Source organism: Vigna unguiculata, chromosome 10 (assembly GCF_004118075.2).
Source record: "Vigna unguiculata cultivar IT97K-499-35 chromosome 10, ASM411807v1, whole genome shotgun sequence".
Taxonomy (NCBI): domain Eukaryota; kingdom Viridiplantae; phylum Streptophyta; class Magnoliopsida; order Fabales; family Fabaceae; genus Vigna; species Vigna unguiculata.
The window spans coordinates 21,813,771-21,830,410 of record NC_040288.1 but is presented as its reverse complement, the minus strand read 5'-3'; the positions used below and the strand labels follow the sequence as shown (position 1 = coordinate 21,830,410).

Genomic DNA, 16,640 nt, shown 5'->3' with positions numbered 1-16,640 from the left:
ATAAATAATTATATTATAAAGAATAAAATTAGTATTATAAAATGTGGACACAAAAAAGAGAATCTCTTTATTATTGTTATATTGTTATAGATAAAAAATTGAATAGAACTTAATCGGTCAATAAAGTACAAGAATACATGTAAAAGATATTTAAAGAGATTTTTGAAAGAGAATTAAACATTGAAATTTAATAATAATGAAACAGGAGTCTTCATAGTTTTAATTAATATAAGTATTTCTCCCGGCAGAATGAAATGGGTTTTCTTATCTTATCCTTTGGCGATAACATTAGATCTTTCCGACCCTTTCTGTCAATATATATTAAAAAGCTTGTAGCAAAAAGACGAAAGAAAAATCTCATACTCACAACAGATTTTTCTTTTGTTATCTCAAACCAGTGAAATCAAATCCTTCACAGAAGGGAGAGAGAAACATAGGAATATGGCAACCCAATTGAACCATGTGTTCAGAAGTTCAATTCTGAAGCACAAAACACAATCAGAGACCCCTTTGAGAACCTCACGAAGAACCCCAAGATTTGAAGTGATCAATGCAACAACATCTTCCACCAGAAGTGCAAGGCAGCTCATAGAGTCTGGCACAGTGAGGCCTGTATTGCCCAAAGATGCTTCCTTAGCCATAAACTCGGAGGGTTTTATTCTCCTTGATGTTAGGCCAACATGGGAGAGAGAGAAGGCACGTGTGGCAGGGTCTTTGCACGTGCCTATCTTTGTGGAAGACAAGGATAACAGCCCTATAACTTTACTTAAGAAGTGGGTACATTTTGGATACATTGGGTTGTGGACTGGCCAGTACCTCACTGCTGTGAATTCTGAGTTCCTTAGTCAAGTGGAAAATGTCATTCCTAGTAAGGACACAAAGCTTCTTGTGGCATGCGGAGAAGGATTGAGGTAAGCATAGTTTTAGTTGTACGAAATTATGATTATTTATAAGGTTACGTATCAAATTAGTATTTCACATTAAATTTGTTTCTATTTAAAACTGTGATATATTTTAGTTCGAAAATCTTTAAAATAAATTAATATACTCCTTTGAACCTAATTATTTAACATGTTAAACATTTTTTTACTTCACATTGAAGCGAGAACATGTTAAACGGTATAAGATGAAACTCAGGATCATATATATGCACACACCATTTGAGAGATGTATCCGAACTTCATAGCTCATATCAGTTAACAATCTTTTTTTCTAATCAGTAAAGTTACTAAAAACTTTGATTGAAGCTTTATGCTGGTTTGTGTTGTAAGATCTGACATTTCCCAGTTTACAAAATGAAGCAAGCAAGCAGAGGGATTTGATTATGGCTATGAAGGAGAATATTGATTTGTTGGTTTTGGTGAGTGATTCAGGTCAATGACAGCAGCTTCAAAACTGTACAATGGAGGTTACAAGAATCTGGGATGGTTGGCTGGTGGGTTTAATCGTTCAAAGGACAATGACTTCCCATCAGCAGAAGGAAAAGAGAAGTTGCAGCATGCTACAATTGGGGGAGTTTCTTACATATTCCTTCAGTTGCTCATATTTCTGAAGGCTGTGGGATAAGGAATTATTTTGACACCTTTTAAAATGTTCATGTTGTGCATCTTTTGAATCTGTAAGCCTCTGTAATCTAGTTACAAAACTACATTTTTGTGGATAGTCATTCCAGTTCCCTGTTTCATACAATTGCAGAAGTAGTTTCTCATTTATCCTTGCCAATATTTGATCTCTTTTTGTAATGATTTTTAGTTTTATTAGTTGGAATCAACTACAAGTAGACCCAAAATGGTGTTGAAAAGGTTTGAGGACAAAATCGTGGCAGTTGTGGATGTCATTGCGTTGCTAATTTTAACACTAACAATACATTAACCATTATATATACTCGAATCGATGACTATATCAAAATTTATACTTATATGATTTACACATTAATCTGCCTCCTGAAATGACTCATTTTTTATTTACTCAGCCATTATATAGGTTAAAAATGTCTCCACTAGCTATCACATAAAGAGGGTTATAAAGTCAAAATAAGTTTGACCCACTACAACATTAAATAAAATTTAGTAAAATAAATTAAGAAATATCATCTATTTCTCTTTAGTTGCCAAACTCTCATTAATTTGTCTATTACGACTCGAAGCATACAATACAAAATGACTTGGTTTAAATTTATAATAAACTTTCGTTCCTTTTTTAGTTTTTTATTTGGTGTGAAATAAATTTTTTCTTTCTTTCTTTATATCCTACATATTAATCAAAATAATTTAATGACTGAAGTTTGAAAATTAATATTTTAAGAGTAGTTTTTTAGCATTCCATTTTAATAGGATAATACTACTAAAATAAGACATCACAAATTTAATAATAAAAAACAGATAATCCATAAGTTAGAATATGTTATTACATTTATTCAGATGTATAACCATATAACATGCCATGTACTAACTTAAAGGAAACCAATACAAAAGAAAAAGACATAAAATTTTTCAAAATGATCTACCTATAAAGGACTTTAGGCAAGAAGCTAGACGATTGCATCTCCCTTAGATAGATCAACTCGTGTTTCTTCATATACTCACACCAATGAATAATGATCATGGAAAAAGAAGTAAACAACACAAGAAACATAAACACAAGAGAAGGTAAGCTAATTTATAAAACAAACAAATATTTATCTAGTAAACAACTTTCATCATAACGCTATACACTTCAACAAGTCATAGAGAAATATAACATACAATTAAAGAATTTTCTAGCTCAATTATCCGGATAAATACATTGATATCAAACTCTTTCAAATTATGTACCATAGTGAACGTTATTGCTCTACAAAGCCATTACTATTTCTTACTATTTCTTTTGCTCAAATATTTTACTATTTACTATTTACTATTTGAAATTTGAAAATAATTAAAGAAATAAAATTTTCAAATTTCATAACATTAATTCCCTCTGAGTATTCGACAACGTGTTCCTTGTGAAATTTTGAGCAACTTCTATACATAAAATTTGAATTATTTAAATTGTAAATAGTAAAAAATATTAAAAAAATTAAAAAAGAGTGATCAAAAGATGGAATTTTTCAAATTTTAGAACATAAATCCCCTCTGAGTTTGACCAACATGTTTCTTTTAAAATTTTGAATAATATTTATATATAAAGTGTGAATTATTTAAATTGTAAATATTAAGAAATAGAAAAAAAAATTAAAAAAGTGTGAAAAAAACATGAAAATTTTTAAATTTCAGAATATCAATCTCCTTTGAGTATTTGTCAACAAGTTATTTATGAATTTTTTGTGTTCAATTTTTATATATAAAATATTAAGTATTTAAATTATAAATAGTAAAAAAAATTAAAAAACTGTTCCCAAAAATGAAAATTTTCAAATTTCTGAACAATAATCCCCTTTGTGTATTTCCAACGAATTTCTCATGAAATTTTGAGCAATTTTTATTTATAAAATATGAATTATTTAAATTGTAAATACTAAAAAATAGTAAAAAAAATAAAAAAAAATATTACCAAAAGATGGAATTTTTCAAATTTCATAACATTAATTCCCTTTGAGTATTGGACAACGTGTTCCTTGTGAAATTTTGAGCAATTTTTATATATAAAATGTGAATTATTTAAATTTTAAATAGTAAAAACAGTAAAAAAAATTAAAAAAGTGTTATCAAAAGATGAAAAGTTTCAAATATCAAAATGTCAATCCAGTATGAGTATTGACCAATATGTTTCTTTTGAAATTTTGAATAATATTTATATATAAAGTATGAATTATTTAAACTGTAAATAATAAGAAATAGTAAACAAAATTAAAAAATTGTTACAAAAAGATAGAATGTTTCGAATTTCAGAACATTACTTCTCTTTGAATATTGGACAACGTGTTACTTGTGAAATTTTAAGACATTTTTTTTATGTAAAATGTGAATTATTTAAATCGTAAATAGTAAGAATAGTAAAAAAATTTAAAAAGGTGTTATCAAAAGTATTGACCAACGTGTTTCTTTTGAAATTTTGAATAATATTTATATATAAAGTATGAATTATTTAAAATCTAAATAGTAACAAATAGTTAAAAAATTAAAAAAATTGTCACAAAAAGATGAAAAATTTCAAATTTCAGAACATTAATTCCCTTTTAGTATTGCAGAATGTGTTCTTTGTGAAATTTTAGGCAATTTTTATGTACAAACTGTGAATTATTAAAATTGTAAATAATAAGAAATAGTAGAAAAAAATTAAAAAATTGTTACAAAAAGATGAAATTTTTCAAATTTTAGAACATTAATTCCTTATGAGTATTAGACAACTTATTCCTTGTGAACTTTTGAGCAATTTTTATACATAAAGTATTAATTATTTAAATATTAAATTGTAAAAGATAGTAAAAAATAGTAAAAAAAATTAAAAAAGGGTTACCAACAGATGCAATTTTTCAAATTTCAGAACATTAATTTCCTTTGAGTATTGGAGAACGTGTTCCTTGTGAAATTTTGAGCAATTTTTATACATAAAATATGAATTATTTAAATATTAAATTGTAAAAGATAGTAAAAAATAGTAAAAAAAAATTAAAAAAGGGTTACCAACAGATGCAATTTTTCAAATTTCAGAACATTAATTTCCTTTGAGTATTGGAGAACATGTTCCTTATTAAATTTGGAGCAATTTTTATATATAAAATGTAAATTATTTAAATTGTAAAATAGTAAGGAATAGTAAAGAAAAAATTAAAAAAGTGTTACCAAAAGATAGAATTTTTCAAATTTCAGAACACCAATCTCCTCTGAGTATTTGCTAACAAGTTTCTTGTTAAATTTTGAGCAATATTTATATATAAAATATTAACTATTTAAATTGTAAATAGTAAAAAATAGTAAAAAAAATTAAAAAAGTGTTCCCAAAAAATGAAATTTTTAAATTTTAGAACACCAATCTCCTATGAGTATTGGTCAATGACTTTCTCGTGAAATTTAGAACAATTTTTATATATAAAATATGAATTATTTAAATTGTAAATAATAAAAAGTAGTAAAAAAAATTAAAAAGTTTTATCAATAAGAGTGAATTTTATAAGTGTTTATATTTTCCAATCACATAATTGAATTCATTTTATTTTTAATTTATGGTTTTTTCTTATATATATATATATATATATATATATATATATATTATTATTTTTTTTCTAACCATTTTTTTATAATTTTGAAACTTATGTTGGATCATGATGATTAATGATTTAATTATATTACATTATAAATGAACAAAACTTGGAATAAATTATTATTTTATATGTGAGTAAAACAATGTTTTTAATCTGGTTTTGATAGAACATATTTACTTTTTTATTGGCTTTTGTCCATAAAACTTTTATAGACATTTTCTATAAGCTCTGATTTATTAGAACTTTTTTGGCCGATAAATTTTACCCTCATCATATTATTGAGGATCAAACTTTTTAATTAGACCAAATTACTGATTTTATTAATTTGAAGTTAAAATATTTCATTGGTTCATATTTTTGTTCAAAAATCTCAATTAGGTCCTAAGATTTTTTTAGTCTCAATTAGGTTCATAGTTTTGAAAATGCGTAACAATTAGGTCAATTTTGTTAATATGGTGGTAACTCTGTTAAGTATGTACCATATGTCATCTCCTCAATTTTTTGATTTTTTTTAATTTTTGTTTGAAAATTATTCATGCCACGTGTCACGTCAATATTGTGCCACGTGTCAGTCAGTAAGGTGATTACATTTGGTCCATATATTTATTATTTTGATTACATTTCAGTCCATTTATTTTAAAATTTTAAATATCTTTATTTTAACCTTTTACAAAATTATATAAAATTTTATATTTCAATTTATAAAATTGTTATTTTTAAATCAACTCTAACATTTGTATATAAATTATTTAAAAATTTTTTGTAACAAGTTAAAATAAACATTTTAAAATTTTAAAACAAAATATAAGTAAAGTTTAATATAAAATAAAAATTTAAATAAACTGAATATTATTAAAATGTTTAATTAAAATATCATTATAAAATTTATATAAAAGTTAAATTTGATCTCAATTTGGAGAGGATGAAATTGAAAATTAAAAAGAATGGACTAAAATATAATCAAAATAAGAAATATATAGACCAAATTGAGATTCAGACAATGACTTGACACGTGTCACCTTACTGACTTGACACGTGGCATAATATTGATGTGACACGTGACGAATAATTTAAAAAAAATTAAAAAATTAATAAAAAATTAAATTTTCTTTTAAAAAAATTAAAAAAAAACAAAAAAAGGAGCTGACACGTGGCACATACTTAACACCGTTACCACCGTACTAACAGAATGGAACTAATTGTTATGCATTTTCAAAAATGTGGATCTAATTAAGATTAAAAAAAATCTTAGGACCTAATTGAGATTTTTGAATAAAAATGTGGATCAATAGAATATTTTAACCTTAATTTAATGTAGCCAAATTCAATTGGCTTAAGCATTCAATAAATGTAAGATCTATTTAGTTTAGTTTTAAAATGTTATTTTCAAAGATTTCAAATGAAAACGAATTTGAAGCCAAGTTTTATAAGAGGTATATCAAACAAAATCTCGATCAAACAAGCACAATATATGGTTGCTTAAAAGTTTGGAAGAATTCATATTAAAATGACAATTATGAGATTAAAATGCATGTCTAAAGGTATCTCAAACTAATTATTTATATCAAGTGAAAAGTTTGACAATTATGAGATTAAAATGCATAATTGTTTATAAGGCTCAAATACAGTTTTAGTATTTTTATTTTGCTCAATCGGCAATGCTGGACCCTTTAATATAGAGACATTTAGTTTCTGTATTTTGATCAAATTATGAATTCTAAACGTACGTTTTTATTTTATTTTGGTTCAACTGAATTTCAGACCAATATATTATATTCACTAAATTTCCATAAGAACAGTTTAACTAATTAAAATATAAGTAATAAAAATAAACAGAATTATATATTAGACCAAAATTACAGGTTTTTAAAATAGAAAACTAAATATCTCTATTTTAACGGGGGACTTATTTCTTAAAAAAATAAAATAAGGGACTATAATAGGAAAAAAAAATTGTATTTGTTCCTTTATGAAAAGATCGACATTGTATTGCAATATATAATAAAATATTAATCCTTGATCAAATCAACTTTACACCACCATAGATGATAACATAAACTTTCGTACTATATACACATACATGGTCGTATTCCTTACTTAATCATCACAATATATACAATAGTAACATCAACAGCTACCTCACGCAAATGAATTTTAGGTCATTTATGAAATGAGAAACGCCTAATTAGGTTTGTGTGAACTCTTATCATCATGCATTGTGTCGTCAGTGTGGCCCTTAGGTTTTTCAAAATAGACATGCATTCGAATCTTGTACCATGTTCTCTTGCAAAACCCCACAAAAGTCCATGCACTTCTGATAAAAAATCCACTTTTAGATCTTCTCATTTGGTTGTCATCTTCTGTGTTTGGTGAACATGAATTCATCTTTGATATTCAATGAAGAACAAAGAAAGTGAACAATAATTAGGTGAAATCAAAGTGATAAGGCCTTTCATTCAATGTATTTCTCTTTTTCTCTTTGTTCAAGGACAATATTAGGGTTTCTCAAGAATGAGACTAGGTTCTTTCCTTATTTATTTCTACCTCTTGTATTGTCTTTTATACAAGCATGGTGACGGAGTGTGTTTTCTTTGGCAAGTGATTTTGATCTGTTTGTTGTAGTATTCTACGTGTATATGTACTGTATTTAGTATGTTTCTAGGTTCTGTTTTGTGTGATCAGTTAGTGTTGGCTACTTTTTTCCCTAATTTTGGTCATGATGGGCTTTAGACATGTGTCTAAAAATCTTGTTGGATACAAAGATAAAAGAATATCTAAAATGCTCACTATTTTTTTCTAATAAAGAGTTGAGAAAAAATAACTTATATCTAAACATTACATGCTGCACCAAACATTAGACTTGTTTTTCTTGTGTGGTGGTTAGATGAGTCGGAAAAGATTGAGTATCACGAATTAATAAAAAGTGGTGTAACCCACATGAAAGAGAAAGAGGAGTGTCAAATAAGAAAAAATCTATTTTATATATAAAAGATACATTAAAAGAATAAAACTGACAATTTGAAATTTTGTATCCAATCCATTACTAAAATTTCAAAATTTTCTTAAAAACATGAAGACTACTTGTATTTATATCAAGACAAATATCTTCTATATCAACTCTTTAATGAGTGGGATATAATAATATAAGCGTTTACTTATGACATAACTTCAAGTAATCTAAGAATTGTATTTGTTTTTATCCTTCTTTTATAGAAAGATAATATTATAAAAAAACTATCAAAGAATTATCAATTTTATGATAAAAAAATATGTTAATTCACAATAGAAACTATTTTAGTTACCAATTTAGAGACCAATTATATATTTTTGAAACTATTTTAGTTACTAATGATTTTTAAATTATTAAATTGGTCACTATAGTGACTAATAATTTTTAGTCACTAAAATTGGTCATTGATAAAGAATTTTCTTTTAGTGTAAAAAATCTTACAAATATTGATACAAATTTAATTAATGAGATTATTTATGTAAGAAAACTTGCACCTATGAGTAAAACAAGAAAAAAAATAAACTTCAGCAAGACAAAAATATATAAGATATTGACGAAAATAAAAAGGAAAAAAAAAGAGAGAGAAAAGATTACAAGACTTAGGAGATGAAAAATGGTGCATCACTTTTAGAATAAAATGGAGACTCTTCAAGAGAAACTCATTATCACTTGACTTATAAGAATCAATATACGTCTCAAAATTATAAGAATCAATGTAAGTCTCAAAACTCATACTTTGCACTTAAAGTGTTCATAATTTTCTCTCAAAATTTAATATATCAAAAGTGTTTTACAAAAGAAGAAGCACGACTTGTATAAATGTAAATGTAAATGCAAATAAATTAACGTCGTTGGTGTAAAATGAATCTAGAAGGAGGAGAAATTCAGAGAAAATGAGTTATCATTTTAATTTACTATTGATAACTTATGTGATTATATATCTTCCTTAATTAACATAAAAGAACATCCAAGAATTAGTTTTTAGTTTTTTTTGGACCGCAAAAGAAATCTTAAGTAAGTAAAATCTAAAACAAGCGTGCAAACTCAAATACATACAAAGACAAGAACATGCATTTTTCATGTTGAAAAATAAGACTAAAATATACATACTTGACCTTCCTGAAAATTTTTCACATGGAGCCAACAATGTCACTATTTCAAGTCAACTATTATCTTAGATTTGCAATAGTCTCATGTGTTGATTGGAATCTTTTAAAAAGTGATATATTCACTTAGTTGAAACTATGAAGTATTAGATTTTATTTGCTCATTTTGAAAAATGAAAAAACATCAGTATTAAATTGAAATACAATGTATTGATTTTAATATTTTCCAAATACATGATAAATATACTATCTTTTGAAAAGAGTATATAAACTTGAAAATAAATAAAATACCACAGTATGATTAGATTTGAAATATATATATATATATATATATATATATATATATATATTTAATATTTTCTAATATCGAACTTGAGAAAAATGAAATATAATAAGAACAATATAAATATATTCATGCTATTTTTTTTGTATTTTATAGAAATATGTCATATTAATTTTGATGTATACGAATAAAATATTAAATAATTTCAAATTAATATAAAATTGTGTAAACATAACTAATGTGAAATGTATTTCCAATCCAATTATAAATTTTAAGATAATTAATGAATAATTTTAGTAGATAACTTTTAATAATTTAAATTATTTATATTTGTTTTTATAGAATTCAAAGGATTTTGCGAAATTTTTATTTTTTAACTTTTTAATCTATAAAAAGTTAAATATGAGGTACACATTATATTTTAAGAAAATAAAAGCAATACATTGCTTATATAATTTATTAAAATATCAATAATTTATATATAACATGTTTTCATCAATATGATTGTTTATGAAATCTTGAAATTAAGTTTCAGTATTATTTGGATTGGATTTTTGTCAAGGTGATTAATTTAGTGTAAGTTAAATTTAATATTATGAAATTTATATTCAATAAATTAATTGGGTATAAGTTATTTGAGTTGAAGATTAATTCAAAGTTATTCCAGTATAATTTTTGTTTATACCGAGTCAACCTCTTTTTAAAAAGAAATACTTTAATTTTAGTTTTAAATAAATGATATAAATAAATGATATAAATACATGTGTGATTGTAATAATTATTTTTATAATAGACTAGAACATTTTATAATTTATTACTAAATTTTAACAAAATATATTATACTAAATATAAAATTTAAAATACATCTACTAATTCATAAATATTATAACATTATTTTCAAGCCAAATTATACCACTAAATTGTAATTCTCTTTTTGAATTTAACCAAACTTCTATCTATTTTATTTAACTTTATTTATCTAATATTATTCACTTACTCAAATCTAACCGATAATACTCCCAACATTCTTTAAAATCTCTTTGAATATGTTGGATGATTTTTATTTGTATGGAGGTACTTGAAACAAGTTTAGAGTTTGAATATTTTATACAATTGATGATAATTTTTTATATTATATTTGTACATGCAGATTATAATTTATATATTAAAAATCTTTTAGTTGGTTTCTTTATGTTTATCTAGCAGATGTAAAGAAAAAATTTATTTGAAAAATAAAATAGCTTTGTTTGAAATATTTATTTCTATTTTAATAGATTAAAATATATTTAATCTATTAAATGTTCTTTTAAGTTTTTTAATTAGATATGAAAAATATTGTAATAATTTGAATTTATTATTTTACTTGAATTTATAAGCATTGGAATTTTATATTGTTTTAATGGATTAAGTCACCTAAATTTAACACTTCAATGATTTTAATGAATTAATTAAAAATATATTTGGATGGATTAAAATATTTAGACAAGACATTCCATTAATTTCACAACTAATAATGCAAGTTATTTCAAACAATCCTTATATAATAAATTTAGAAAAGCTTTATAATTTTTCCAAAACTTTGAAATAAGTTTTGTAAGTGAAGAAACACTTGTGAAGTTACTATATTGATTTAATAAAATCATAATATTGAGCAAATCAAATTGAGACCACATTTTTTTTCAACATCTTAAGTTTAAACTAAAATAACATATAGCTTCTTGTTTCGGTCTCGAACTAATGACCAAACCAGAACGATAATTTTTCTATAATTCACACTTTGTTTCTCACTCTTTTTAGACTTGCCTTCCTATCCCAAGATTTCTAGTATATATAGGGCAGTTAGTTGTGGAACCGTTCTCTGTTGTCGATATTTCAGCTAATCAATTAGCCCACTATCTTCTTTTGTAATCCTGCATGCATACTATTCCTAAAATGTAGGGATATTTTAAAGACATTTTAAAGGCACGTTGTATTTGTTGCACTTTCTTTTGACGCCATGTTTCCTCCTTTGGGACTGCTTCTTTTGGGCTATTGTTGGGCTATATCACTGGGCCATCTGCTTGTGTACAAGCATGTTTTTACAGTTTAACCGAGCTGTCTGACTTATCATTCACTACAGCAAAAATGACTTTAGACAACAATAAATTTGTCCACGAATATAAAAGCGTTGCCTAATCATAGTATAAGCAACAATTTTATACGCATGGCTTAAAGTATTCCAATGGCAACGGTTTACAAAATGTGGATACTTTATGCCATATTTATTTCTTTGTTGGCTTTAAAATGTGTGGACTATACCATAAAACCGTTGTCTGTAATAAATTTTAAAAAATAAATTTAATAATTTTGAAAATATAAATTTTAGCACCGAAGTATGAGTGAGTTAGTGAAATTGGTATCTAGCAAAAAATGAAAAACCTGTAATTATTCCCTCCACTTTGCTAATTCTTGGTTCCCACTCACTCACTTGGTGTCCAAATTAAAACCTATTTTCGTAAGGTTCCCTCTTCTCGACTCCATCACCACCTGCGAAACCCACTCCGTCTCGACTCCATCACCACCTGCGAAACCTGCTCCGTCTCCACTCCATCACCACCTGTGAACCCGCTCTGTCTTCGCGACTCCATCACCATCTGTGAAACCCGTTCCGTCTTCTCGACTCCATCACCACCTGCGAAACCCGCTCCGCCTTCTCGACTTCATCACCACCTGCGCAACCTCTGCTTCGTCTTTTCTCGACTCCATCACCACCTGCGAAACCCGCTCCGTCTTCTCGACTCCATCACCACCTGCGAAACCCTTCACACCGTCCATCGTTAATCAGCCAGCGACTTACCACCGTGGTCGTCGTGCTGTCATCAGTTCTCGTGGTCGTCGCGCGATTCACCTCTTCGTTGCACGATTCAGCCTCGTCGTCGCGCATTCACCTTCGTCGTCGCGCCCTCGTGTGAGTTGTCGTCGTCTTCGAGCTATAGTGATTGAATAGTAAGGCTTCTGTAGGTCTTAGAAACTGAATAATAAGGCTTTTGTAGGTCATACAGCTCAACAGGAAGCATCACCTTACTATTCATTTTTTGTGTGCATGCTTTTAGATTATGCTTGGCTTGATTTTCTTGTCTATGTTGTGCAGGCAGGATGCTTGATGATATTTTTGACTGAAGTCTTTTGATTTTCACCTAATACTCTTGTTTAGGAAGAGATGGTGAAGGCTAAGTTTGAGGCAGCTGTCATAGAAGCAGAGTTGAGCGCGGTAATAATTTCCCATTTCAGTGACTACCTACACCATTATATCATTCTTGCCTGTCTGTAAATTGTGATAGCCATTTTAACTATAGTTGCCGATATTTCATATCAGTAGAATCATAAAACTTAAGGAAAGAGAGTTAGAGTATCTCTTGCAAAGGTAATAAATCTCTTGATCATTGTGATCCATTAAATTATAGTTTCTGTGATACATTATCCATATTACAACTTTGTCTGTGATTCATATGTAGTTCCTGATTATGGAATTTGGATTATCATGTTTGATTGAAAGTTGTGATTTTGAACCAGGAGGATATTACTATTATGTTTGATTGAAAGTTGTGATTTAGGATAACTGTTAGTATTTTGTTTGAATCTGAATTCTTTTTGTTCTGTAGTTAATAGTAAAAATGCAGCTGTACAGACAAATTTTGTTTGAATCTGAATTCTTTTTGTTCTGTAGTTAATAAAGAAAATGCAGAGTTATTAGTTTACCAGAAAAAAAGAGAAAGAAATAATAGTGTAAAAAGATTTTTATGTTTTTTTATTGGGATGATTGATACATAGTGGTTTAGAATTAGGCAAATTTAGGTAAGAAGTTTTAAAACGTAATTCAATTTCCTAAATTACCTGAAGAACAAAAGAGATGCAACTAGCTCCAATTCTGCTGATTCAGATTCAATCAATAACAAAGAAGATGGTCTAATCTGAAATACTGTGAGTTTCACAGTATTATAAGTGCATTTAAGTCATGTTTGATATTTTCTATAAATAATTAAAACTCTGTTTCTGACTAAAAATATTAGATGTGAATGTGTTCATATAAATGTTCATATAAATGTTAATACATTTACCTGTCAAAGGCATTTATTGCCTCAAGCTTTTATACAGGAGTTTAGCTTTCATACAAGCCTTTTCTTAATGTATTTGGAATGTATTATATATGGCCATATGGCTCCCTATTTCAATGTTAAAGTTTTTTCATGCATAATAATTGAGTAATGTAGGTGGGTCTCGCTTTTCTTCATGATTGTCCCGCTTCTTTTTTTACATAATATAATTCTAAATGCATGTGGGGTTCATGTTTTAGCATGATTTGAGTTCAATTTCAAGATCCTCTTACGTGCACAATATATATGGGGTTTCTTACAAATTGAAACAAGCAAGCCCCATGGTGCAGTTACGTGGTATAGCTACCTATGATAATTTTGATGCCTTGTATATCCATATAATGCACGAGTTTCAAGTTTCAAATAGCTAAGAGCATCAAAACTGATTATGATCTACTCAAAACTGATTTATATGCAATCCTAAATTATGTAGGTCTGTATGCTCATCATATGAAGTGTGTAACAAAATTGATTATGATCATATATGACTAGAAAATTATGGAGATACTTGGTTGAAAGAGTATAAATGGCATCTGTAATCTACATGTTGGTTAACCATTTTATCACATACAAATATGCATGTTAGTGTATTTATAGGTAAAGAAAATATGCATTTTATCACATACAAATCTGCAACACCCATTATTTTTGAATCCCTTTCTTCTATGTTTTTCTTTTTTCAGCCAATGGAAGTTAGAACTAAGTTAAAAATGACTGGTCCAAATTTTGAGGTGCGTGAAATGAAGTCAAGCAAAGAACTGCGAAAGAAAGTAAAGATAAAGCGTGAAAGGATAATAAGCATTGGAGGGGTCACCAATGGACCTAAGTTTTTGTTGTTTATATGTGGTGAAACACTCTTGACGAGTTCAATTCCTCTACATTATATATTACTGTTTTATCAATTAAGACTTGCATTATTTTTGTTTTATTAGTTGGGATTTGGATAAGAGATAAATTGAACTTTTTTTTGTTTCAGGATGTTGGTGAAGATCAAGAGGATGAAGAATGATAAAAAAATTCCAAATGGTATATGAAGATGAAGAGGAATGAAAGTGCAAGATAAATTGTACTTTTTCTTTTTTGGAGAACATAATACTTTTTAATTAGTTGTAAACATTGTTACTTATAGAATTGTATACAATATTACAATATAATTTTGCAATATATGAAAATTTTCAATTTCATATTATATGTTAGAAGTGTCTTATTTAATCGATTTTATTTCTACTATTTTAATAGAATAAATATATTTTAATTAATATTGTTCAAATAAAATTATTAATATTTCATTTAAAATAGTATTGTCTAAATGTATAGATAAAATAAAAATTATATTTTAAATTATTTTACATGATTCAATTTTTATAAGCTTTGTTTAAACAAATCTATTTTGTTCCACACTTTCATAAATGTGGCCTATAGAAATAAGCAACACGAAAAAAACCGTTGCATTATATTGGCCGAAAAACTGTTGTCTATTGGAACATTTTAGGCACAATTTTTTAATGGTTGCATAACAAGCAACGGTTTTCGAATTTCCTGGCCTAAACGGAAAAAAACCGTTGCGTATAGTATAGGCCACGGCCACCTATGCAATGACCGCAAATTCGTTGCCAATCTGTTGCCTAATCTTGAGGCCACGGTTTTTTTACTTTAGGCCATGATTTTTGGTTCATTGCCTAAAGTCATTTTTCCTGTAGTGATTGGATGAGCTATCCAACTTACCATTGTGAAAATCTTTGATGAACTGCGTATCACTCGGAAAACCAGATCGGATTCTGACCTAGAGGCGAGGAGAGTACATAGCCCTCCAACTCTGCATTATGCTAACACCATGAAGAGTTGCTCCCTCTCCTGCATAACACTTATATCTATATGATGTGACATGTATGACGTAACACTTCTGCCTCCATTTATTATATCTCACCTACCCTGACACGCGTCAGCCATCAGATATTCTATTTGCTTTAGATCCAACGGCTCAAGTTTAAAACTGCACTAACCGTTTCCCTTTTCATTTTTCCTTGTGTGCTTCGTAAAAACGAAACCGCAATATTCATAACTTAAGGAAAGGATCTTTAAGTTAAACATAACGGGACGACTTTTTAACTACAGAAATGAGCCTATGGTATATGAGATCGGACCAAGGTGGCCCTAAAAATAAAGATATGCTTAAAGAAACAAACATAGGAAATGTTAAGACTTAACTTAAACAATATAACAAAATCTATATGTGGGATCAGACCGAGGTGTTATAGGATATTTAAATTTAACTAAACACATAATGAAATACATACCTTAGGTCGGACCGAGATAGCCCTCAACGTACTGAGGTTTTTACCAAGCATGTAGCGAGTTCGGACTAAGATAGCCCTCAACGTACTGAGGTTTTTTCCCAAGCATGTAGCGAGGTCGAACTGAAATAACTTTAATGTACTGAGGTTTTTTCCCAAGCGCATAGCGAGGTCGGACTGATATAGCCCTTAGCGTACTGAGTTTTTTACTAAGTGCATAGTGAGGTCAGATCGTGATAGCCCTTAGCATACTGAGGGTTTTTTCCCAAGGATGTAGTGAGGTCGGACTGAGATAGCCCTCTACATACTAAGGCTTTTACCAAGCGCGTAGTGAGGTCGGACTGAGATAGCCATCGGTGTACTGAGGTTTTTTACCAAGCACGTAGCGAGGTCGGACCGAGATAGTCCTCAACGTACTGAGGTCTTTTTCCAAGCGCGTAGCGAGGTTGGACGGAGATAGTCCTCAACGTATTGAGATTTTTACCAATCGTGTAGCGAGGTCGAACCAAGATAGCCCTCAACTTACTGAGCTTTTTACCAAGTGCGTAGCGAGGTCAGACCGAGATAGCCCTCAGCGTACTGAGGTTTTTACCAAGCACGTAGCGAGGTCGGACCGAGATTCAGAAAAATCG

At 28.0% G+C, this 16,640-nt stretch overlaps 1 protein-coding gene and 1 long non-coding RNA gene across 4 annotated transcripts; both read left to right on the top strand.

Annotated features, from left to right (window-relative positions):
* The first annotated feature begins 296 nt into the window (after positions 1-296).
* LOC114166464 (rhodanese-like domain-containing protein 10) lies at positions 297-1,789 on the top strand. 2 transcript variants are annotated; one of them, XM_028051200.1, is made up of 2 exons: positions 297-911; positions 1,288-1,789. In XM_028051200.1, exons 1-2 carry the CDS (start codon positions 442-444, stop codon positions 1,379-1,381), a joined length of 564 nt encoding a protein of 187 aa, XP_027907001.1. In that variant the 5' UTR covers positions 297-441; the 3' UTR covers positions 1,382-1,789. The 2 variants fall into 2 exon arrangements, with proteins under 2 accessions (XP_027907001.1, XP_027907000.1); XM_028051199.1 differs by having other exon boundaries at positions 311-911; positions 1,374-1,789.
* Positions 1,790-12,003: 10,214 nt separating this feature from the next.
* On the top strand, positions 12,004-14,898 carry LOC114166120. Of its 2 annotated transcripts, none has more exons than XR_003599855.1 (4): positions 12,004-12,566; positions 12,712-12,831; positions 14,398-14,560; positions 14,691-14,898. It is a non-coding gene; the product is annotated as an uncharacterized LOC114166120 (long non-coding RNA). The 2 variants fall into 2 exon arrangements; XR_003599854.1 differs by having other exon boundaries at positions 12,005-12,528.
* The last annotated feature ends 1,742 nt before the right edge of the window (positions 14,899-16,640 follow it).

Coding starts and splice junctions, on each gene's coding strand:
- LOC114166464 (XM_028051199.1), top strand. CDS start 442: ATGGCAACCCAATTGAACCATGTGTTCAGAAGTTCAATTCTGAAGCAC. Junction 912..1,373: donor GCATGCGGAGAAGGATTGAG/GTAAGCATAGTT, acceptor TGAGTGATTCAG/GTCAATGACAGCAGCTTCAA.